The 22486-nt window shown below is 47.2% G+C and overlaps 2 protein-coding genes across 2 annotated transcripts in view; both read right to left on the reverse strand.

The window, feature by feature from the left end:
* Positions 1-6125: 6125 nt before the first annotated feature.
* Positions 6126-15222, reverse strand: LOC115281510 (alanyl-tRNA editing protein Aarsd1). The gene is made up of 12 exons (XM_029926903.1): positions 15099-15222; positions 14818-14949; positions 12884-13043; positions 11972-12029; positions 11404-11560; positions 11186-11302; positions 10599-10729; positions 10198-10264; positions 9964-10055; positions 9468-9522; positions 8373-8467; positions 6126-6487 (listed from the first exon to the last, which is right to left on the reverse strand). The coding sequence occupies exons 1-12, from the start codon at positions 15135-15137 to the stop codon at positions 6352-6354; spliced, it is 1239 nt and encodes a 412-aa protein (XP_029782763.1). The 5' UTR covers positions 15138-15222; the 3' UTR covers positions 6126-6351.
* Positions 15223-18595: 3373 nt separating this feature from the next.
* PTGES3L (prostaglandin E synthase 3 like) overlaps positions 18596-22486 on the reverse strand; it is a 5449-nt gene continuing 1558 nt past the window's right edge. Inside the window, 3 exon segments of the mRNA XM_029926924.1 lie at positions 18596-18631; positions 19165-19218; positions 20164-20253. Of these exon segments, the coding sequence (XP_029782784.1) occupies positions 18596-18631; positions 19165-19218; positions 20164-20253 (180 nt within the window).

Below are 22486 nucleotides of genomic sequence, written 5' to 3' on the forward strand. Positions count from 1 at the left end.
TTTTTCCCCCCCTTTCCTGGCGGAGACCTGGGCAGCCACAGGCCCACAGCACCCTCTGCTGTTGAGTTCCAAAGGATGGTGCCTGGGTGTTGGGACGAACACAGTAACGGATTCTGGTCCCGGGCAAGAAGCAAATTACAAGAGCAGAAGAAATTCGAAATCCGTTTCCATGTGAAACCTCAGGATGAGTTCATCTTGCTGGTAACAGACAGCAAAGGCGAAGCAAAATAAAACCGGGCAGCTGAACTTTTCCAGCGAGGCAGCTTTTCGGCCTGTCCCAAGCGGAGTGGAAATCCCCAATTCACCCACCCCAAGGCTCCAAGACAGGAAAAATACGCCTTGTCTAGCGTCGTTTGTGAAGCGCATGCAATACTGTCTCCGTAGAGATGGAGCCCAGAGTAACAGGGAGGGGGAGGCCAGCAGGCTTAGAATTAAATGTAGGGATTTAGGAGCTTATCTTCTGGACCCTAAAAGAGTAACCCCCTAGCTTTTCAGCTCCGGCATTATAATGTACGTGCAGGCCTTTGAACAGAGGTAAAATTAGAGGCTACATGGCAACGTTATAATGGAAGGTTTTTACTTCTATTTGTAGATTGCTTAATTGATCCTTTTTCCTTGCCAAAGGCACCAGACGGCCTTGGGATCCTTAAATGTTCCCATCTTAAAATCATTTATTTAACCATGAGAGAGATACTAGTTTATAAACAAAAAGACATTCATCGTATACATAAAGTTGTGATCTTTTCAAGTATATTCGTAGACGCACAGGGACCGCGCAGCACGGTGGTTGGGCAGATGGAGACAGGCTGCCGGTTCAAAATGTGCCCTGTCCTCTGTTCCCTGAGTGACCTCAGGCGAGCTCCTTACTTCTCTGTGCCTCTGTATCCTCACCTGTAAAACGGAGATGACCTAGGATCTGTCTCCTGGGGTTGTTAGGAGAAGTGAGGGAGTTGATATTTCCAAAGTGCTTCGAACCATGTCTGGCAGAACTAGGTGAGCACTGGCTTAATACCGAGCGATAATTAGACACTACCAAACAAGAGAAAATAAAAAGTGTGTGGTGGCACGGAAGTCTGCTTTTCCATTGTAATTGCAATCCGCAGAAGTTTTTCTCAAGGGAGCCGTCCCTGTGCTCATGAGGCCTGCAACAGTGATGTCTTTGTCACACTCTTTCTGCTGAGGGCGCAGCGCAGAGTTTACCTTCTGCTCATGGGGAGAAAGGTGGCCTCCTGGGGGCCCAGCAGTGATGGGGAAAGGCCCATTTGGGTGAAGAGCAAATTGAGCTTCATGTCTGTCTTATTTTTTGCCTCCTTATAACAGTCAGGCAAAAGGAATCCAAAATCCATAGGGCTCAGCAATGAATCTAGCAGCCTCTTCAAGACCCTGATCACCTTCTGCAGCTAGGAGACAATTTGCAGCTCCAGAATTTCTTTTCAATTTCTTTTTATTTTTTAAGATTTATTTATTTTTAGACAGACAGATGAGGGAGAGAGAGTGCGTGCACTCATATGTGAGCAGGGGAGAGGGGCAGAGGGAAAGGGAGGGAGAATCTTAAGCAGGCTCCACGTTCAGTGTGCTGCCAGACATGGGGCTCGATCCCACACCCTGGGATCATGACCTGAGCCGAAATCAGGAATCTGATGCTCAACCGACTGAGCCACCCAGGGGCCCCGCATCTCCAGCATTTCTCTAAAGGGCTCGAAGACAGCCATCTGGTTGGAAGGGAACCCAGCAGAATTGTCCCAGCAAACTGGTTTTGTTTGCGTATTCTGCACACTGCTTTGTCGGAGACATGAGGCACAGATGCTGGAGATTACGAGGGGCCGACCTTCTTCCGTGGCCTCCCCGGTCACTGCCATGACCCTTCCCTGCTGCCCTCTCCTGCATTATTCTCTTTTACTCTGCCCTGTTCTTTTCCTCTGTGACTTAACAGAGTGTATAATTTTACATGTATTTGCTTGTCTCTTTCCTGTCTGTCTCCTCCATGGCTGTCAATGCCGTAAGCACAATGACCACATCTGTTATTTACCAGTGCGACCCAGTTCTTACATCAGTGTCCAGCACACATTGCCTTCTCAGTAAGCATCTGTGGAATCCATGGACAAACGAATTCTGTGGTTGTTTATCATACGCACAAGTTACCAACAACAAAAATAAGTTAGATGCTATGAAAGGAAACGGGAGGGACTTTTCACAGAAGAAAATGTTGATTCCTCCCTCGTTTCTGAAAACCTTGGCTTTGAGGTTGGTATCTGAGGGCTAACAGGGATATTGACCAGCAAGCCCTGACTGCAGGTTGCTTCTGCAGGGAGTTAATGAAAGGGCAAAAGAGAGAGAAGTCTGTCCCGACGAGAGCCTCTTTGCTCTGGATATGGGCCCCGCTCTTGTTCCTTAAAGTTGAGGGTCTGGCTCTCTGCCGGCAGTAGTCCGCACAGAAGGTGCAGACCTTTCTGGAAAAAGAAGGAAATTTCTCCGTCACTCTTTCCCGAATAGCCTTAGTTGCCCTCCATCGAAGGTGCTTTAGTCACAGTTTGGATCTAATTCAGGAAGGGAATGGGAGACACAAGCTTTCTGCAAGAGAGTTTTTCATTAGGGCATGTTGAGCCATCTGTTTTCCCTGGGAGGCCCAGGACTGTAAGTTCTTATTCAGGAAAAGACCTGGCATTCTAGCATAGCTCGGCTGACTCACTGGTTTCCACTCAGGACATTTAGGCACAACGCCTTCCTGAATTCAATCTGTCTCTTGCTCTGTGTCCGTCTCTTATCTGACAGCTTTTATTTCTTGTACTAACATCTGACCGCAGTACCTATACGAGCACCTGCAGGCACACTGGGCTTGGTGCGAGCCATGGGCAGTTCATGGGCATCAGCAATTCATGGGCACTGAAGTCATAAAACTTAAGTAGAAGGAGCCCCTTCTCATGATTTCTATGCTGTAAAAGTGTGTTACCGCAATGTTCCTGAATATACAATTTGTGTGTGTATACATAAAACTCTATCACATTTTGTGTTGATTAATAAAATACCCACTCTTCTGCTTGTGCTCATTTAATGTTACTCTGATAAATGATTAAACTCATTCTGCTTTGTTTTCAGGTAAACCTCACAAAAGACAATTGACCCTGTATTTTCAGGGAGACCGTCCTGGGTTGTGACTGTGGTTCTGGTGTGATGTGTGGAGCTCCTCCTTCACCCTTAGGGGTGTCTGAATTTGGGTAATAAATGATATGGTTACTCTACGCCTTTGTGAGCGGAACACACACAAGGGACGGCAACCAAGGCTGGCCTCCGGTCCCCTGCACTTGTCTCACAGAAACAGAGGACAAAGGGAGATCACACACACACAGGAAAATGAATTCAAATGGGCCTCTGCTGGGGCACCTCAGTAGCTTAGTCAGTTAAATGTCCAACTTTGGCTCAGGTCATGGTCTCAAAGTCTGTGGATTTGAGCCCTGTGTGGGGCTCTGGGCTGACAGCTCAGAGCCTGGAGCCTGCTTCTGATTCTGTGTCTCCCTCTTTCTGTGTCTCTCCTCTACTTGCAGTCTCTCTCTCTCTCTTAAAAATAAAAAGCATAGAAAAAAATGGGTCTCTGGGGCACCTGGTTGGCTCAGTTGGTTGAGCATAGACTTTAGCTCAGCTCATGCTCTCATGGTTTGTGGATTCAAACCCCGCATCGGGCTCTGTGCTGACAGTTCAGATCCTGGAGCCTGCTTTGGATTCTGTGTCTCCCTCTCTCTCTGCCCCTTCCCTGCTCACGCTCTTTCTCAAAAATAAACATTTAAAAAAAATGTTTTTTAAGTGGGCCTCTGTTGAAGGGAATCCCGCCTGAGTCTTTCCGTAAGTAAGGAACCTTCTGTGAGGTAAAAATGATTTCCCCATCTCCCACCAATGAATCTATTTTGTACTGCATGCCTTGTGTACTATGGTTTGTACATGGCACTCATTTAACTGAGAAAAAGCAAAATGCAGAGGTGAGGCATCAACCGCCATTTGTTTCAAAAGAGGGAGGATTTGTGCACATCTGTGGATACACGAAGAGGATACGTAAGAAATTGATGGTTGTCTTTGGCCAGGGAAAATTGGGAGAGTCGGGCAGGGTTGGAGGAAGATTTTAAAGATACATTTTTAAAAATCTCTTGATGATGCCTTCCATACACCTCAAGGCAGTCTCCTGATGCGGCATAAAGGCCTAACTTTTGCCTCAGAAATTCAAATTCCCCTCCCTTCTGGCCACCCCCCTGCAGCCCGGCTCTAATCCATGGCCTGCCTGACTCTGGCTCAAGTCCTCAGACTCGACTCCTGTCCCTGACGGGCAGGCTGCCTTGTAACTTCCAATCTTACCAGAGAAGCCATTTCAGCTTCATTCTCTTTGGGAGAAGACCAATTGGACCCTGTCATTCTCTCCTTAGGGGGTCTTCACATGAGGGAAAACGATTCCCCACCAGAACCATATCGACCCGGGAGCCAGCTGACTAACACTCAATTCTCAATTTGCAGGTAAAGAGGAACAGAACGTTTCGGCAATCAAAAATTACGTGTTCTTAGGTCATCTCAGGAAACACACAAAATGATTCCCCCCCTTACCATTAAATGTTACTTCACAACACCCCAGAGAGTTAAGTGCTGCCGTCACCGCGACTTCCCTGGTGACCAAACTAAAGGTTGAAAAAGCAAAAACACTTTCCCAAGGCAATTAAGTGACAGAACCCAGAATTTTTTTTGTTGTCTTTTTTTTGTCTTTTCTTTTTTTTACTATTTATTTTTGCGAAAGTGTAAGTGGGGAAGGGGCAGAGAGAGGGGACAGAGGATCCAAAGCGGGTTCTGCACTGACAGGCTGACAGCAACAAGCAGGATGTGGGGCTCGAACTCACGAACTGTGAGATCATGAGCTGAGCTGAAGTCAGATGTTCAACTGACTGAGCCGCCCAGGTGCCATCAGTTGTATTCTTAAATGGTGAAAGAAAATGTCAGGAAATAAAACATGAATGTAGGCTATAATGAATAACTGTAAAGCCAACAACTACGTAACTTCCACCCAAGTCAGGAAAACGCAACACTGTCGCCATCCCAGGAACCCCCCTCCCACTCCCACTTGAGTCCCTTCTTCTTGTTTCATTCCCTGCCCCCAGAGGTAAAGCCTGTCCTTTTAAAATTGACCACTTCCCCAGGGTACCAGGGTGGCTCAGTCAGTTAAGTGCACAACTTGGGCTCAGGTTATGATCTAATAGTTCATGGCCCCGCATCAGGCTCTGTGCTGACAACTCTGAGCCTGGCGCCTGCTTCGGTTCTGTCTCCCTCTCTCTGCCCCTCCCCTGCTCACACTCTGTCCATCTCCTTCAAAAATAAATAAAGCATTAAATTAAAAAATAAATGAATGAATCACTTCCTTTTTTTTCTAGTTTTACCACCCATGGGCCCCCAAAGCCAGGACTTCTACTCGGATCTATGAAAGTCCAACGTCTTTGTTCTTAACCTTGAGATGCTTCCTCTTGTCCTATCAGTTGCTGAAAGATCGGTTTAAATTCTCCACCAAGTATGGATTTGTCTGTTTCTTCTTTTAGCTGTCAATTTCCACTTTACGTATTTTGAGGCTGTTATTAGATGCAAATTTAGAACTATTTTGTCTTCCTTTTATCTTAATACCCCTCTTTCCCTCTAACAGTGATTCTGAAAGTCTCAATAATATGACCCCAGGGGCACTCTTAATTTCAACTCAGGTCATGATCTTGAAGTTTGTGGGATCGAGCCCCACATTGGGCTTTGTGCTGACAGTGAGGAACCTGGTTGGGATTCTCTCTCTCTCTCAAAATCAATAAACATTAAACTAATAATAACAATGGGACACAAGCTCTCTTTGGGTTAGTCTTCCGGGATACTTATTTCCATCCCTTTTCCGAGTAACACACTTAGAGCATCTTTCTACTATATTTGTGTGGCTCTTGACCTATTTGCAAAGTCATTGATACTTTTTAGTTCTAAAACACAGGACTAGGAAAATAAGGGGGGGGGAAACAAACAAAAAACGAGATATGAATGAATCTAAGCCCTAGGCTAAACCTCCAGCCTGGCTCACCCTCCTCTTAGGCAGTCGAATTTCACAGGAAGAAAGGCATGCATACACCGCATCAACATAATGCTCCCTCCTGGAGGTTATGCCTACAGGAGCCAAATCAGAAAGCCGTTTATTCAGATATTCATCACACGAACACACGAGAGAACTGTATACATCAGTCATATGTGTGTGATACCACAATCATTTCAAGTCAAGCTACTTTATTATCCAAGAGATTCTTTCTGTGGTCAAGGAGGCCCGTTCTCAACAGCAGGAGCCCCAGGGGGGCGGCCGGGTCCTCACTCCTCCGCACTCTGGGTGCTGACGTAGTCCTGGAGGAGCGCCTGCACCTCTGCCCGCCGGCTCATCTTGGTGGCCTTGCCCTGGAAGCGGCCTTTCTTCCCGGCTCCTTTGCCTTCCAGCACCTCGGCCACCCTGGGGAGCAGAGAGACAGGCAGGAAGTCTTCAAGGGAAAGGCCACAGAAAAAAAGAAAAAACAAAAAAACAACAAGGGCAGTTTGGAGTCTTTCCCCCACCCAGGGCTGAGGGGTAAGAAAGGAAGAGATGGCTTCTAGAAAACCTTAAAGATACCTGCACGTATGCACAGATATATGGGCCATGTTAATTTTAAGAGTGAATAACGGGGGACAAAAAAATGAACTAGTATTTGTTGTTCTACACATGAAAAAAAAAGAAGTGTGAATAATTGAACACAACAGAAGAGTCTAGAAATGGAGGCTACCTCCAGGGAGCAGCGGGAGTGTCCATTAGGGGTAGGGACTGCGGACACAAGCGCCTGTAGGGGGCAGCAGTGGAGCATGCTGGGGGTGAGAGAGAAGACGGTGGGGCTGTGGACAGAGGGACGAGCCTGTCCTGTCTCAAGCAGGCGGTCACCACCCAGGTCCTTACAGCTACTGCCATGTGGGCACGTGGGCCCACGTTGCCAGACTGTGCCTTTCTTTCCCTTTTTTGAGAAAAGCTAGAACTCTACATTTTTCTGTATACATCTCCTAATTTTAGAATATAACAACTAACTTTGAAATTTTAACATAGTGGTGCCTGAGTGGCTCAGTTGGTTAAGTGTCTGACTCTTGCTCTCAGCTCAAGTCTTGACCTCAGGGTTGTGAGTTCATGGCCTGAGCTGGCCTCCATGCTGGGCATAGACCCTACTTAAAAAAATAAATAAATAAATAATTTTAAATCGTACACAGCCCAAACTTATCCACAAGCCACATCTGGCTGCCTGTCAGGAACCTCTGCATTAAGTTCTTATGTTTTCCTTTGAACACATCTTCATCAGAGTCAATCAGGACTCTGAAAACCCTAAACACCAGAAAGAATATGGGACACCACACCTCTGTATCTAATTTAAAGTAAGAAAATATAGGGGCACCTGGGTGGCTCAGCTGGTTACATGTCCTAGACTTGATTTTGGCTAAGGTCACGATCTAATGGTTGGTGAGACGGAGCCCCACGTCGAGCTGTCCACTAACTGCACAGAGCCTGCTTGGGATTCTCCCCCCGCCCTCTGCTTCTCCCCAGCTCAAGTGCACACGCACTCTCTCTCTCTCTCTCAAAATAAATGAATGTGGTTTTTTAATATTAAAAAATAAAGAAAATATAAGCAATGAGGGTAAAGAAATTCAACAAAGGTCTAATTTTCCCATAACAATTACATCAATGCTGATTTTTACTTTATCTTAAAATCCTAGAGGCGCCTGGGTGGCTCAGTTGGTTAAGCGTCCGACTTTGGCTCAGATCATGATCTCACGGTCCTTGGGTTCGAGCCCCGCATCGGGCTCTGTGCTGATAGCTCGGAGCCTGGAGCCTGCTTCGGATTCTGTGTCTCCCTCTCTCTTTGCCCCTCCCCACTCACTCTCTGTCTCTCTCTCAAAATAGACATTAAAAAAAAACTTAAAATAATAAATAAATAAATAAATAAATAAAATCCTAACTTTTTCCTCCAAAAGAGTTGCTCTGTGTCTCTGCTTTGCAGGTGCCTTCAGCACCTGCTTTATCAGCCTATTGAATTCATGCATCATTTCTGTAATCTCAATTTCTAAAAAAAAAAAAACCAAACCATAGGAGATTTGGAGCGAAAAAGACCTAGGTTTGAGCCTCAGGTCTACGAACTGTGAGATCCCAGGACGATGTGTCGTCCCTCATCTGTAAAATTAGGAATGACTGCGGTGATAATTACCCCTGCTCAGCCCACCTCACGTGCCTATGACGTGAATCAAAATGCGATCACAGGTGTGGTGGCCCTTTTTGTGGGTCAAGGGGGCTATCAGCAGGTTAGTGCAGACAGTGCACAGATTACCTGGGGCCCAGGGTCTCCACGGCTTCCACTGGCCCTGCCAGTAAGAAGAGCCCGGCACCTTTCTCGTCACCCACAGTTAAGAACAGGAGGGTCTCCTAGGAGGTAAGATACAGAGAGAAGTCCTGACACTTGAAGAAGTAGGGTCAATCCCCCTAAATGCTGCCCCCTCCTCACTCTCAAGGTCAGGCTTCTGCCTTTAGAGCATGAGTGATGTTCCCAGCGAGTGATAACGCAGCCCCTGTGCTCTGACCCACTAGGGCCAAGAAACTTTTCGAGAATGATAGGAGCTTAGATGAAACACTAAGGCGGCAGCAAGGGCTCACCACGGCCAGGCACCGAACGCCTTTTGTGATCTGACCCCCATTAACCTTTGCAGCCTGACCACCGCTTTCCCTCACACAGCCTGCACCCACCCGCCTCCCCCCACCCCGCCTGGCCGCCTCTGCTTCCTTGTCTGACGACCACTAGGCAGTCCTCCAGGCCCCTCCCCGGGGGTCACCCCACTCTTTCAGGTAACACGTTGCTCCACCTCCAGCCTCCACCACCCTACATTAGAAACGTCAACATCCACGTTTGCCTCCCAGACCAGAGAGTGAGCTCCTTGAGAATGAGTACGCTCTGCACAGGATTATAAAGAGACATGTACACTGTTTGGCCCAGGGCAGGGACCCCAAAAAGTGTTTTTTGGAATAAATGCAAGGGAGAGACCTGGAAATCATCAAGTTGCAGACTATCAGGATGGGCAGGGGCACTGAAGCCAGAGGTGAAGGAAAATGGAAGGGATGACCTTCAAAGGGCCTAGCCAGCCCCATCGCTTCTAAACCCAGGCCCCCGGCACATATAAATGTGGGGGGCTTGGAAGAGTTCCAGCTCTGATAAAAGGAACCCAGAAGCTGGTAAACGTCACGGCCCCAGAGAGGTCCCTATCACAGATCTCACAGCTAGTGCCCAAAAAACCCAGTACTGAATGAATTTCAATTCCCTACTCTTCATGCATTCATGGGGAGGGACTTCAGCTAAACTAACGCCCCTCACTTAGGTCTCTACCCTGGAGGGCGGGGGGGGGGAGGAGAGAGAATCTCATGCCCCTCTTACCTCTGACCCAATCTCATTGGCAATGATATTCATGAACTCAGAATCCCCCTCTTTCCTACAACAAAGGACACAGATGTGAGATCCAGCTTGGAGCGGGGGCTGGGAATCTGCAGGAAGCCCCGCCCACCCCCCCTAAGGCTGGCCTTGCAGCGGGCTGTCTGTGCAAAGTCCCAGATTCTCTCAGCAAAGACAGAGAGTGCAGGTCCTTCTCAGCAGTTTATAGCATGCTTAGCATTTGTTTCTGCCTCCCTTCAACAAGATCAGTCAGGTAAGGAGACATCTGTTAGACGTGAAGGAAGTGAGGGAAGGTGGTAATGGAAGTTACAGTGTTACTATAAAGATGCTCCTATAGAACCCAGGAAATCTGGAAGGTTACACATCCCCTAGGGTCTGCTCAGCCTTGAGAAAGCAGCGAGTGGCCCGCCTCCCACCAGGCACTGCACACGGGGGTAGAGGCTGAGCCCCAAGGCCAGCACCCCCACACCCCGTCTCTCACCTGTGTAACGTGACCACACCTCCCCAGTCCGGGCTGCTCCGCAGGCTGTGGGCTATGTGCATGGCCAGGTCTCTGAGGAGATTCAGGTTGTTCTGAAACGGATGCCATCACTCAACAGGCAGAAGGGGTTAACGGGAGCCTGCCATCTCCCTCCCCACTTCATTCCCCCTCACTCCCCGCTCTGAGGAGCCACACATCTGGTTAGGCCTCTCCGTCCTCTACGGAATAAGTCACCTTCTGCAAGAGCTTGGCCGAGTTCTGTAGCTTCTTCACTGCTTCTGCGTGATCCTCCGCTCCACACCTGCAGGAGGGAGGTGCGTGGTCACCTGCCCAGCTTCCCAAACAGCTTTAGGGATGGGGTGTGTACCCACGATGCCCTTCCTGATGGTGCGACTCCCTCCAGATGGGGCCCCGGGGACATTCCCAGGAGGCCTCCTAAAGCAAGTGAGGATGAAGATATAAAGGAATAAAGCATTTTACGTGGGTCTGACTTACTGCCCAAAGTGCTTTATCGCTTATGAGGGCATCTTACCCTGAGCCCGCCCTGGGATAGAGAGAGGCCTGTCTACCCTACAGGTAGGAGAGCTGAGCTTGGGGTGGCCAGGACCTGAGACAGGGGGCAGCAGGGAGCATACTTAAGCAGCGCGGTCAGTGCTTTTTCAGATCCATGGCTTCTCTCCATCCACTTCAGCACCCGGTTCCCAGCTAGAAACACCAGATTGGTTTTGTTCTTTTTCCCCTTCTCAGTGCCCAGAATTTTAATGACCTACATGAGATGAAGGAATAACACAAGCCCATGTGTAACCGCAGCAGGTGCCAGACCCGAGGGTCGGAGACCCCTAGACCTGTGCCCCAGCTGGGAGGGACTGAAGAAGGGACTTTAGCCGGGCCTCCTCAGCTGTCCCCCTCGATCCCCCTCAGCCCTCTCGTGACCCCCACTTCCCTGACACCCTCTCTCCCAGCTACTCAAGAGCCCTTTTTTTTTTAATATTTTTTAAATGTTTTTATTCATTTTTGAGAGAGAGAGACAGCATGAGCAGGGGAAGGTCAGAGAGAGGGGGAGACACAGAATCTAAAGACAGGCTCCAGGCTCTGAGCTGTCAGCACAGAGCCCGATGCAGGGCTCGAACCCACGAACCGTGACATCATGATCTGAGCCGAAACCAGACACTTAACCGACTGAGCCACCCAGGCGCCCCAGCAAGAGCCCTTCTTTACCCACCTGAAGGTCACTGAGGTTGCTCACATGGGTCCCACAGCACATGTTGGAATCAACGCCCTCAATGGTGACAACTCGAACGGGTCCAGCATGATCGTCCGGCAAACCCCGGCCCCTCACCTGGAACACAGTGGAAGGAGAAGCGCTGTTTGAATTTTGATGACGGGCCCTCGGACGCCCTACAGGCACTGCCACCCCCCACGCCCCGGACTCTCTCTCACCTGCTCCACCTCAGGGTCATCCAGGCTCAGCTCTCGAACAGTCACGGGCAGCCGGTCTCTGATTTTTTCATTGACGCTCTGCTCAATGGCAGCCAGCTGCTCTGCGGTCACAGAGGGGCTGTCCAGCTCAATCACACTCCGGAGCCGTCCTAGCTCCCTGCGGAGGAAGTGTGGCAGTCACGGGATGCTGACAAGTAATATAAGAAAGTCTACAAAGAATGGTCACGTAAATGATCTCACGTAATCCTCACAAAAACCCTCCAAGGTGGAGACTGTCATTTCCTTTTTGCGGGTGAGGGACAGGAAGGAATGGGATCAAGATCACGCAGCCAGAATTCACCCCCTGGGTCTCTGGGCTCCGAACCCCACGTTCTTTCCTTCTCGAATCCTCACGCTTCCCCCGAGGCACACAAGCTCACCCACCACCCCGCCCTCAGGGGAACAGGAGAACACAGCAGATTTTGAACCCTATCCTTTCTTTTATCCTCCTACCCCGGCCCACTACTGGGAGAGGAGCTGGAAGCCAGGGGACCTGCAATCTATGGCTAGTCTTCTGTCCCCTGCTCACCAGGATGTGGTCTTCAACCCAAACAGGTGGTCAGCAACTGCTGTGATGAGATGCTGCCCTGAGCAGAGAGAGGAAGAGTGAGAAGCGCAGCCCCGACATCATCACAGAGATTCTCCCCGAGGGGGACCCGCCGGTACCGGCTCAAACTCTTGTCAGATATTTTATCGAAAATCTTCACAAGAACCCTACAAAAAGCTTTATGACACCATTTCACAAATGATCTATGCCAGGGGTCTGGGGGAAGGACAATGAGAGGTGGGACCAGGATGACTGCTTTAACAGTGGGAGGAAGTGACGTGCAGAGAATCAACCGATAGGTCTCAGTGGTTGGCTCTCCTCAAAGAGGTGCCTGCACGAACTTTCGGGATCTGAGCAACCAGGTGGATGCTCACGGAAGACCAGGGCTGGGGGAAGAGATGCCTTTTTAAGTCCATTTGGGGGGTGCCTGAGTGGCTCAGTCGATTGAGTGTCCAGCTTCGGCTCAGGTTATGGTCTCACGGTTCGTGGGTTCGAGCCCCGCATCAGGCTCTGTGCTGACAGCTAGCTCAGAGCCTGGAGCCTGTCTTTAGATTCTGTATCTCCCTGTCTCTCTGACCCTCCCCTGCTTGCGCTGTCTCTGTCTCTCAAAAATAAATAAAAAACATAAAGAAAAAAAAGTCCATTTGGAACATGTTGAATTTAAAAAGCCTAGGAGATATCTAGGTAAAGACAAAAAGCAGGAGGTTGGTAATGCAGTTATTCTAATACTAATCTAATACATTGATCATATGCTGCCTGAATTGGAGCGGATTCTGATTATGTCTGTCCTTTCTAAAAGGATAACCCCTAGAGAACCCAAACCTCTCAATCATCCTGGCATTTGCCTCCACGGCAACGGCCCCTCCCGCAGGCCCCCCAGGCCGCCCCACCTACCTGAATGCTGCTGCATGTGGTCAAACCTTCGCTCCCAGTCCACCCGGACCTGGACCTCGGTCCCGGGGGCCAGGGCTGTCTGTGTGAAATGATCAGCCTGGGCCCCCCGGCGGGTCACTCGCAACACAGAGACATCATTGATTGTACCGTGGTCATCAGGCTGGGGAAAGAAGTAAAACTAGTCAGGGGTGGGAGTCAGAGCTCACCTGAACTCCTGGATACAAAGATCCTCTAGGGAAAGTATGTAAGAAACGTGCTAAGAATTTGAGGTTCCCTAAGGGACAAGAGGCATTGTCAAGTGAGGGGGTCCACTTTGTTCTGTGAGGGGACTCTGTTCTCTTCACTCTCAACACCCATATATTTTGTTCTGCAGAACAGAACAGCAGACTTAAAACAGAGATTGTAACTACAACCACAAAGAGTTTAGTAAAACCGAAAGAAACGTAACCATCACCCTCACTGCCTTAATTTAGATTCTTATCTTCTGGTAGTTTCTAAAATGGTTTGATTTTCCTCCCGCCCTCTACTCTGCACTACTGCTAGAATTAGATTCAAAAATATTCACTGTTTTAAGGATGCCTAGCTGGCTCAGTCCATGGAGCATGTGACTCTTGATCTCCAGGTCAAGGTTCAAGCCCCACAGTGGGTGTAGAGATTAGATTTAAAAATATAAAGAACAAAAACATTCATTCGTTTAAAAAATATCTCTTGCCACCTGCTTACGAGATCATGCCAGGACCCAAGAATACAACGTACACACAAAGCCCCTCATGGAACTTAAGTGTCTGGAAGAAAATACAGACACATGCACAAGGGTCACTGCAGTATGACCTACAGCGTGCGGTCATGTAGAGGGGTTCACAGGAAAGAGAGCTAATAGCCTCTAGGAATTTGAGAAGAAATGTATAAGGTGAGTCCTTCCATAGAGTTGCCTGAGGTTATAGGTTTTCCTTCAGCAGAAAATCCCTGTAATAATGACGCTGATATGAAATTGAACTTTCTCACTGTCAAGTGTACTGACCACGTTCTCTCATGTCACTTCCTCGCCTAAGTATTTCCAGGGTTTACCGAAGCTTCTTGAATGAAGTCCACACACCTTAACACATCCTTCAAGTTCCTCTGAACTGGCCCCAACTGACCTTTCCAAGGTCATTTCCAGCCTGTCATCCACACACAGCACAGGCTCCAACTATATTAGACCACTTGCCCTTAACCCGACTTGTCAGATTCGTTCAGACTTCCCTGCCTTAGTCTGTGCTATTATTACCCCTCCTGGAAAAGCCGTTCCCATAATGCCCACCTTGTTGCTGTTATTATCGTCCTTTCTCCAGTTCATGTTGGACCTTGTCCCTGCCCCATCACAGCTCGGGTAAGTCTGTCTTTCGCTGTGCTCCCTCAGGGGAATCTTCCAGGCCCTATCAAACACCCTAAGCTTATTCCTAATTCCTTTACACTTGTTTTCTCGCTGCCTGTAATACTTGTCCCTTTCCCACCTGCACCATTAGGTACCGGCAATGGCTCATCCCCTCCCTTCACTTAGGTCCCTATGAAATTAACGCCCCCACCCCACTAAGGAGAACATCCCATGACTATCTTTACCTTAAGCTTTAACCTTCTTTAGAGCACTTACCATACAAAGCATTCTACTTATCTACCATTTTATCTGCCTTCTCCGATAAATATTCTCTGTATGTAGAGATACTGTCTTGTTCACCCCTTATCCTCAGAACCTGGAATAAGTACCCAGCAAATGTTATGACCCGTTAAGCTATGTGTTGCTAAGTATCTGTTGAATGAACAAACGAGCTGAATTGAGCTAACTTCCACCTGCATTTGTCATGGCTGGGGCAGACGGGCAGGAGGGCAGTTCCGGAGCAGAAAAGCACGAGCGGCTTCCTGGGAGCGGGTCGGGGTGGGGCGCGGGGGCCCGGTACCTGTCCCCCGCCCTCGGGGAAAAGCAGCGTGTCTTCCAGCACCACTTGGAAGCCGCTCAGCACTTCCTTCTTGCCGTTGCTTCCTTCGGTCTGCAGCTCGGCGGGACGGCAGGAGACCACGGTGGTGGTGAACTGCACAGAGAGGGACACAGCATGAGCCGGAGCCCAGCCCTCAGGACACCGGGACGGAGTCTCTCCCGGCAGCCCCTGCACGCGGCTCCATCTTCCCGCACCGCCCCATCCGTCCGGCAGCCGCAGGTCCCTCGCCCAGCCGGCCGCACCTCGCGGGCATAGCTGTCCCGCTGACACCGGAACGCCATCGCCGAGGTCTCCCGGGCCGCGGGGACACGCGGGAACCCGCGCACACTGGACGGCCCCCGGCCGAACGGAGAGCCGTGCAGGACAATCTTCACTGAGAGCGAGGCTCAGCGCCGAAGCAAGGGACGGGGTGTGGCTTGGACAAATTTACTGAAAACGCGATGTGCAGACGTTCTGGGATGCCTAGCCACTGTTCGAAGACTTTGGAAACGACCTGAAGACAAAATAAAATAAAACTGTGCGCGGCCGGAACTTGCCAAGGCACTAAGTTCAGCCTCCCGCAGTCTTGGCTGGGGAAAGACGTTGGGCTAGGGGCTGTGGCGGGGGGAGTGGGGGGTAGTGACTTGGTTGCGGGGCATTGCTGCCCAATAGAAATTAGTGCAAGCCGCATATGCTAATGTTTCATCGAAATCAACAGATCCGGAATATTATATCATTTAATAAGTGTAAAAATAAGCGAGAATTTTTTTTTTTGCGCAAAATTTTCGAAAGCTGATGTGTATTTTACACTTAGCACGTCTCAGCTCTATTAGCCACATCTCAGAACTCAATAATCACATGCACTCAATAACCATGCAACTAATGTTACCTAATTGGACAGTGTAGAAAAGAAAGACTAACAGAAGTTAACAAACTGTAATCATCACCTTAAAACATTAAACAAATTAAATGTTAAAATTAACTTCCTGCTTTCTTAAATCAACTAATAAAAAGCTTGAAGACTCCAGGTGTACACGAATTTAGGATTTTTTTTCAGATTTTAGGCAGTAATGAAGAGCATACGCACCATGTGTTTTGTATGTTCAGGTATGTGTGTGTTACGAACCCCATGTGTTCCACTTGGAATTCTGGAGTAACATTCATCCAACGCATTACTATTTATGCTGAGACATAAACGCACTAAACAGAATAAAATACTATGAATAGCGTCCCCTCATTTTAGGTCAGGTTTTGCTGTTAAATTTTTTTAAGTGGGTTTTCCGATTTTTTCTTGGTTTTCAGAATTGTGGATAAGAGGAGGGACATATGCTATACAAGTTCAAGTCTCAACTCTGCCACATATTGTGACCCGCTCAATCACCTATGAAAAAAAGACCTAATTATAAGGTTAATATGAGGTTCAAAACATTTATTAAGATAATGTATAAAGACTTAATAAATTGTAAAGCATGATATAAATACAACTTTGTATTTTCAGACTTTTTAAAAAGTTTAAGAAAAAAAAAGTTTAAGAACAGCAAAATGGGCAAAAGGTATAGACAGAGCACCTTAAAAGAAATTCCAATCACTAATAAAAATAAGCAATGAACAATCTTATGATTAAAAGTAAGTCAGGTACAATTTTTCATCTTTGCAAGTATCTACAGGGTTTTGGAGAATGGGCACTCTGTTGGTGGAAGTAGGAATTGGTCCAATTTCAACCAAGCAACTTGGTTGGGCAACAGCTATCAAAATGTTTAAATGCATCTACTCTTTGACCTAGTAATTCCACGTCTAGGAATTTACCTTATAGATATTCATGCCAAATATGCAAAGATCTACATTTTTGAATGCTAATAACAGCATTGTTTGAAAACTGAAAAAGACTAAAAACAACCTACCTGTCCCTCAATAAAGAATCAGTAAATTGTGGAAAACACACTTAATTGGATACCAGGTAGCCATAAAGAGTTAGATCTACACACCAACTTGGAAAGAGCCCCAGTGTATATTAGGTTGAAGCAAGCAGGGCTCAATGTGTACATAGTATGATTTCAATTGTGTACACACACTGCATTTGCTTATATGTCTACTAAATTTTAATATATATTATCTTATATGTAAGTAACCGTATATGTTTGTTTCATATGTATTGTTTTATATATTAGCTAACTATATAAGACAATATAATTATATAAGCTATAAAGGTTAATACAACTTAAAGTGTATAGAGTGTACATACATATATAAATTTATTGGGGTGCCTGGGTGGCTCAGTCGGTTAAGTGTCCGGCTTCAGCTCAGGTCATGATCTCACGATTCGTGGGTTCGAGCCCCGCGTTGAGCTCTGTGCTGACAGCTAGCTCAGAGCCTGGAGCCTGCTTCAGATTCTGTATCTCCCCGTCTCCCTGACCCTCCCCTGCTTGCGCTGTCTCTCTGTCTCTCAAAAATAAATAAAAAACATTAAAAAAATTAAAAAATATATATATATCAATTGATCAGAGAAACTATTAACAGTAGTTATTTCTCTTGAGGGAGTACAAATTCTACTTCAAATTTTATACCTTTCTATATACTATGTTAATTTTTAAACTATATCTATATATGATTGACATAAACTTTTGAAGTATTTTTTTTTTAAAGATTTTTTTTTTTAATGTTTTATTTATTTTTGATACGGAGAGAGACAGAGCATAGAGGGGGAGGGTCAGAGAGAGAGAAAGAGACACAGAACCGGAAGCAGGCTCCAGGCTCTGAGCTAGCTGTCAGCACAGAGCCCGACGCGGGGCTCGAACCCACGAACGTGAGATCTGACCTGAGCCGAAGTCGGAGGCTCAACCGACTGAGCCACCCAGGCGCCCCTGAAGTATTTTTTTTAACAAATCTCCGTACTTTACCATGAGTTCAAGGGCAAAGTGTGGGTGCGGCATTTTGTCTAAGTCACAGTTTAAGTACATATTAGGCACTCAAAAACTGTTTGTGGATGAGTGGCGTAGCTGATGGATGGAATAGCAAACAGATATAGGCATTAACTAATGTAACAACTCGCTTTGAAAGCACAAAGAAATTTCTGGATCTGCAGGAAGCTGAGGTGGGTTTCTGGCTAGTTCTAGGGTGTCAATATATACATGGCTCTAGGGGTATAGCGAAAGGCTGGCTTCTGGTCTGAGAAATTAGAAAGAGCATTGATCTTGGATGTGTCCCCCACTTTCCATTTCCCATGGGAAAGTCCCCCAGCTTGGTGACAAGCCTGCTCCCAACATCTTTCTGCTTCCAATCTCAACAGTGAGGACCAAGATCTGTGACAGCCACCCCTACCCTTGAGAGGAACAATAAAGGTAGAAAAGGTTTGCCTCCAGGAGAAAGAAGTGCCAGAAGAAAGGAGACAGAACTGTTCTTACAGATTTATTGTAATCTATATGCTGCTTCTTTGGCTTTTGCTCTACCGAGTACACACCCATGCTCAAGAGAGCCCTGATGAGTGGCCCAAACACAAAGATTACAGCCAATTGGAAGGAAGTCAGGAGCCACACCAGTCTACTCCTCTCCCCTCCTCTCCTGCCATCAGATGCAGCCATACTCAAGTGCCTAGGAAAAAAAAGATATAAAACGTAAAAGAGGACACTTAAAAAGAGCTTCTAGGTAAGTTCAGAGATCCTGGATACCCCACGACTAAAGAGCTGGCAAAGACCCCGGCCCTGGCTTTTCAGAGGGACTGGAAGGTGTCCCAGCATCCTCCCTAGCTCTGCCGTCACCGAAGTTAATTACCTGTTGCTTCAGCACTGTCGGAATCATCCTAGGGAAAGAAAAAAAGACAAAGCGCCTGTGGAATCTGTAAAGAGTGAACATTTGGTCACAACTTTTGTTTTGTGAACAAATTGTGTAGTGTTCACAAACTCTTCTCACTCCCTCCTGCTCGCCAAGTTTTCTTTCGTGATTTTCTAAATCACACAACTTCCCGGTAGCCTAACACAGAAGGATTTGTACTTTCAAAAATAAAGTAAACCACTGGCACTCAAGAAGCAACACTGTGTCAAGCATCACTTGGTTTCAGAATTTCAATTCATGCCACTGCTCCTTACAGCTGTGAATACAGTCAACAGGGCCGGGTTTGCTCTAGGACAGAGAAGTAGAGAAGAGATGGGAGGGAGGAGGGTCTTGCTGGGGTTTGCTACAGCCTGGAGAAGAACATTCTACCTCCCGTGTCAAATTCAAATTTGGCTGACATGCACTGAGAACTATGGTGTGCCAAGGGCCATAACTAGCTTTCTAGTATCTTTTTTTAAGGCTAAAAGGAAAACAAAGGGTTGAAAGGCAGACTTTACTTACATCCAGGTCATCCATGCCAGGGGGAGGTCTCTTGACGCTGACCTTCTTCAAAAGCTAGTTGGAAGAGGAGAGTCATTACAAGAGAAAAGAATAGCAAGGGAAAAGCAACCTATTATGTTGATGGACCACGGGAGAATGGTCTCAGCCAGATAACTGCTCTATCTGTACAGCCCCTCACACATCACTGGAATGATTTGGAGAAAAGTAAATCGGTCCCCTTTTTAAAAGGATATTGAAAAAATAAATAAATAAAAATAAAAGGATATTGAGGGGCGCCAGGGTGGCTCTGTCCGTTAAGTGGCCGACTTCAGCTCAGGTCATGATTCGTGTTCGTGGGTTCGAGCCCCACGTCAGGCTCTGTGCTGACAGCTCAGAGCCTGGAGGCTGCTTCTGATTCTGTGTCTCCCTCTCTCTCTGACCCTCCCCTGCTCGCACTCTGTGTGTCTCTCTCTCAAAAATTAAAAAAAAAAAAAACGTTAAATATTTAAAAAAAGATATTGAAACACACACACGGCATCCTTCTTACTAATGCGGGGTATGTTAGTATTTTTGCAACTTGAATAAAACTTAAATAAATAGTAGCAGAAATTCTAAGACCAAATAATGTATGTCAAGATGCAATGTATTTCTTTAATGATGTAAATGTTTATACTGCTTAGTTTGAGCTTCCCATGAAGTTGTCTGGCTCAGGAAACACACACACACACACACACACACACACACACACACACACAGAAAATAAGAGAACAAGAGTTACAGAAAAGTTGGGAAAAGTTTTGCCAAAACTTTTCAGAATTCTGTGACTAGTGCATGAACCCATGTAGACCGTATCACTAATACTCATTTCTCTCATCACTACTAAATAAACATGGCACAAAGTATGGGAAGAATATGAGCACGGTTGAGCTGAGCTCATCTATCTCAGTCTAGCCCCGATGACAGTCCTCCTTACGTGCAGAGGCACCGAGGATGAGGAGGATGGGCAGAAAATGGCATTACCTCTGCATAATGCTCCACCTGAGCCAGCTCCACCTCTTCATCCCCTTCCCAGTCTCTCCAGTTATCGAAGTCCACAGACAACCACACGGGCTGCAAGAGGAAAGTGGAGAGCGTCACGAGTGCATAAAAGAGCACGGCCGTGTGCACAGAGCACGCTTGGGGGTAAAGAAGGTCCTGCGGGGGGGAGGGGCGTGCAGGCTTCCCCACAGCACCTCTTTGACTCGTCCCTTTCCAGGATGCCATCATCATTATCCACATAGATTTGCAGGAACCTACTAAGTGTCTAGCACAATGCCAGGCATCATAGGGGATGGAAAAGCCTAGAAATTTGGCCCTCCAGAAGCTGACCAAATAGAGATATGATACATCTAGAAAGATAAGTGTGACATAAAGTATTACAGGAATCAACCAAGCAAGATAGATAAGCTGCATCCACCGGAGTTGGAGATAACCCTCAGAGGCCTGTGTTCCAAGTTCTTATGGACAAGGGAAGAAGTTATTCACTCATTTATTTTAAAAGCTATTTATTGAACACATACTATGGGCCAGACTCTGAGCTTGGCATTGGGCTTTTTTTTTTTTTTTGAGAGAGAGAGAGAGGGAGAGAGAGAGAGAGAGAGACAGCGTGAGCAGGGGAGGGTCAGAGAGAGAGAGAGAGAGATACAGAATCTGATGACAGGCTCCAGGATCTGAGCTAGCTGTCAGCACAGAGCCTGACACAGGGTTCGAACCCACGAACCACGAGATCATGACCTGAGCCAAAGTCGGACGCTTAACCGAGTCACCCAGGCGCCCCTGAACTTCTAAAAAGGTTTCATATAGGGGTATCTGGGTGGCTCAGTTGGTTGAACGTCCAACCTCAGCTCAGGTCATGATCTCACAGTTTGTGGGTTCGGAGCCTCATGTCGAGCTTTGCAATGACAGCGCAGAGCCAGCTTCAGATTCTCTGTCTTCCTCTCTCTGTCTCTGCCCCTCCCCCACTCCCCCCCACCCAGTCTCTCTCTCTCTCTTTCTAAAATAAACATTAAAATTTTTTAATTTAAAAAAAATGTTTAATATATAGTCCCAGCCTTCACGAAGCAAGTGAGGAAGAGAAATCTAAATAAATCATGATAATAACTGTGTGGAAAGGGTGGTGGTGGCTTATGCAGGGGACATTATGGGAACCCAGAAAGGAGCTATAGGAGCCCAGGCTTCTTAGAGTAGCAGAGACTTAAAGGATGTGCAAGGGTTAGGTGGTCACAGGTAGTGATGATGGAGGCTTTCCAGAAGAAGGCACAGCATGAGCAAAGGTAAATGAGCGAGAAATAGCCCGGTGTGTGCAAAAGAGCTGCGACACATTTGCTGTGGCTCGAATGTAAAGTTTAAGGCAGAGACTAAGGGATATGATGCTACAGAAGGAAGGAATAGCCAGGTCATGAGCTTTCATGTCATGCTGTGGTGCTTGGATTTCAACCCAAGGGGCGGAAGGGACAAGCTCAAGTGCCTGAAAGAGGGTGCTAATGAAAAGGAGTAAAGAACATTTGGGAATTTATTTATTTACTTACTTACGTACGTACGTACTTACTTACTTACTTACAAGTAATCTTTATACCCTGTATGGGGCTTGGATTCACAGCCCTAAGATCAGTAGTTGCATCCTCTACCAGCTGAACTGTCCAGCCGCCCTTGGCATTTGGGAATTTAGGCCAGTGTGATCAGAGTCTCCATTTTCTTTTTTTTTTTTTTCGTTTTTAAAATGTTTTAATGTTTATTATTTATTTTTTGAGAGACAGAGACAGCGTGAGCAGGGGAGGGTCAGAGAGAGAGGGAGAGGGAGATGCAGAATCTGAAGCAGTTTCGAGGCTCTGAGCTAGCTGTCAGCACAGAGCCTGATGTGGGGCTCGAACCCACGAACCATGAGATCATGACCTGAGCTGAAGCCGGACACTTAACCGACTGAGCCACCCAGGCGCCCCATCTTTTTTATTTTTCCCAAAGATTTTACTTTTATGTAATCTCTGCAACAATGTGGGCCTCAAATTCACAACCCTGAAATCAAGAGTCGCACGCTGGGCGGACTGAGCCAGCCAGGGGCCCCTCAAATGTGTGTTCTAGATAGACCATGCCAGGAGCAGTGAAAAGGATGGATTGAGGGTAGGGCTAAAAATATGCAATAAACCTCACCCAGTGATGGGTGGAGGCCTGAGTTAGGAAGAGATGGAGTAACAGATTCAAGAATATTTAGAAAGTTGAATAAGGACTTTGCGAGTCACTGAATGTTGGTGGGAAAGGAGCCAAGGGTGATTCCCAGACCCATGTCACCAGATACAGAGACAGAGAG

This window comes from Suricata suricatta, chromosome 17, assembly GCF_006229205.1.
Source record: "Suricata suricatta isolate VVHF042 chromosome 17, meerkat_22Aug2017_6uvM2_HiC, whole genome shotgun sequence".
NCBI lineage: Eukaryota > Metazoa > Chordata > Mammalia > Carnivora > Herpestidae > Suricata > Suricata suricatta.

Bases quoted from the DNA above. Each gene is read 5' to 3' on its own strand.
- LOC115281510 (XM_029926903.1), bottom strand. From the start codon at position 15,137: ATGGCGTTCCGGTGTCAGCGGGACAGCTATGCCCGCGAG. The intron at 14,950-15,098 runs GTGCGGCCGGCT...CTCTCTGTGCAG, and splicing joins GGGACAGCTATGCCCGCGAG to TTCACCACCACCGTGGTCTC. The intron at 12,030-12,883 runs GTAGGTGGGGCG...CTCTCTGCTCAG, and splicing joins CCACATGCAGCAGCATTCAG to GGCAGCATCTCATCACAGCA.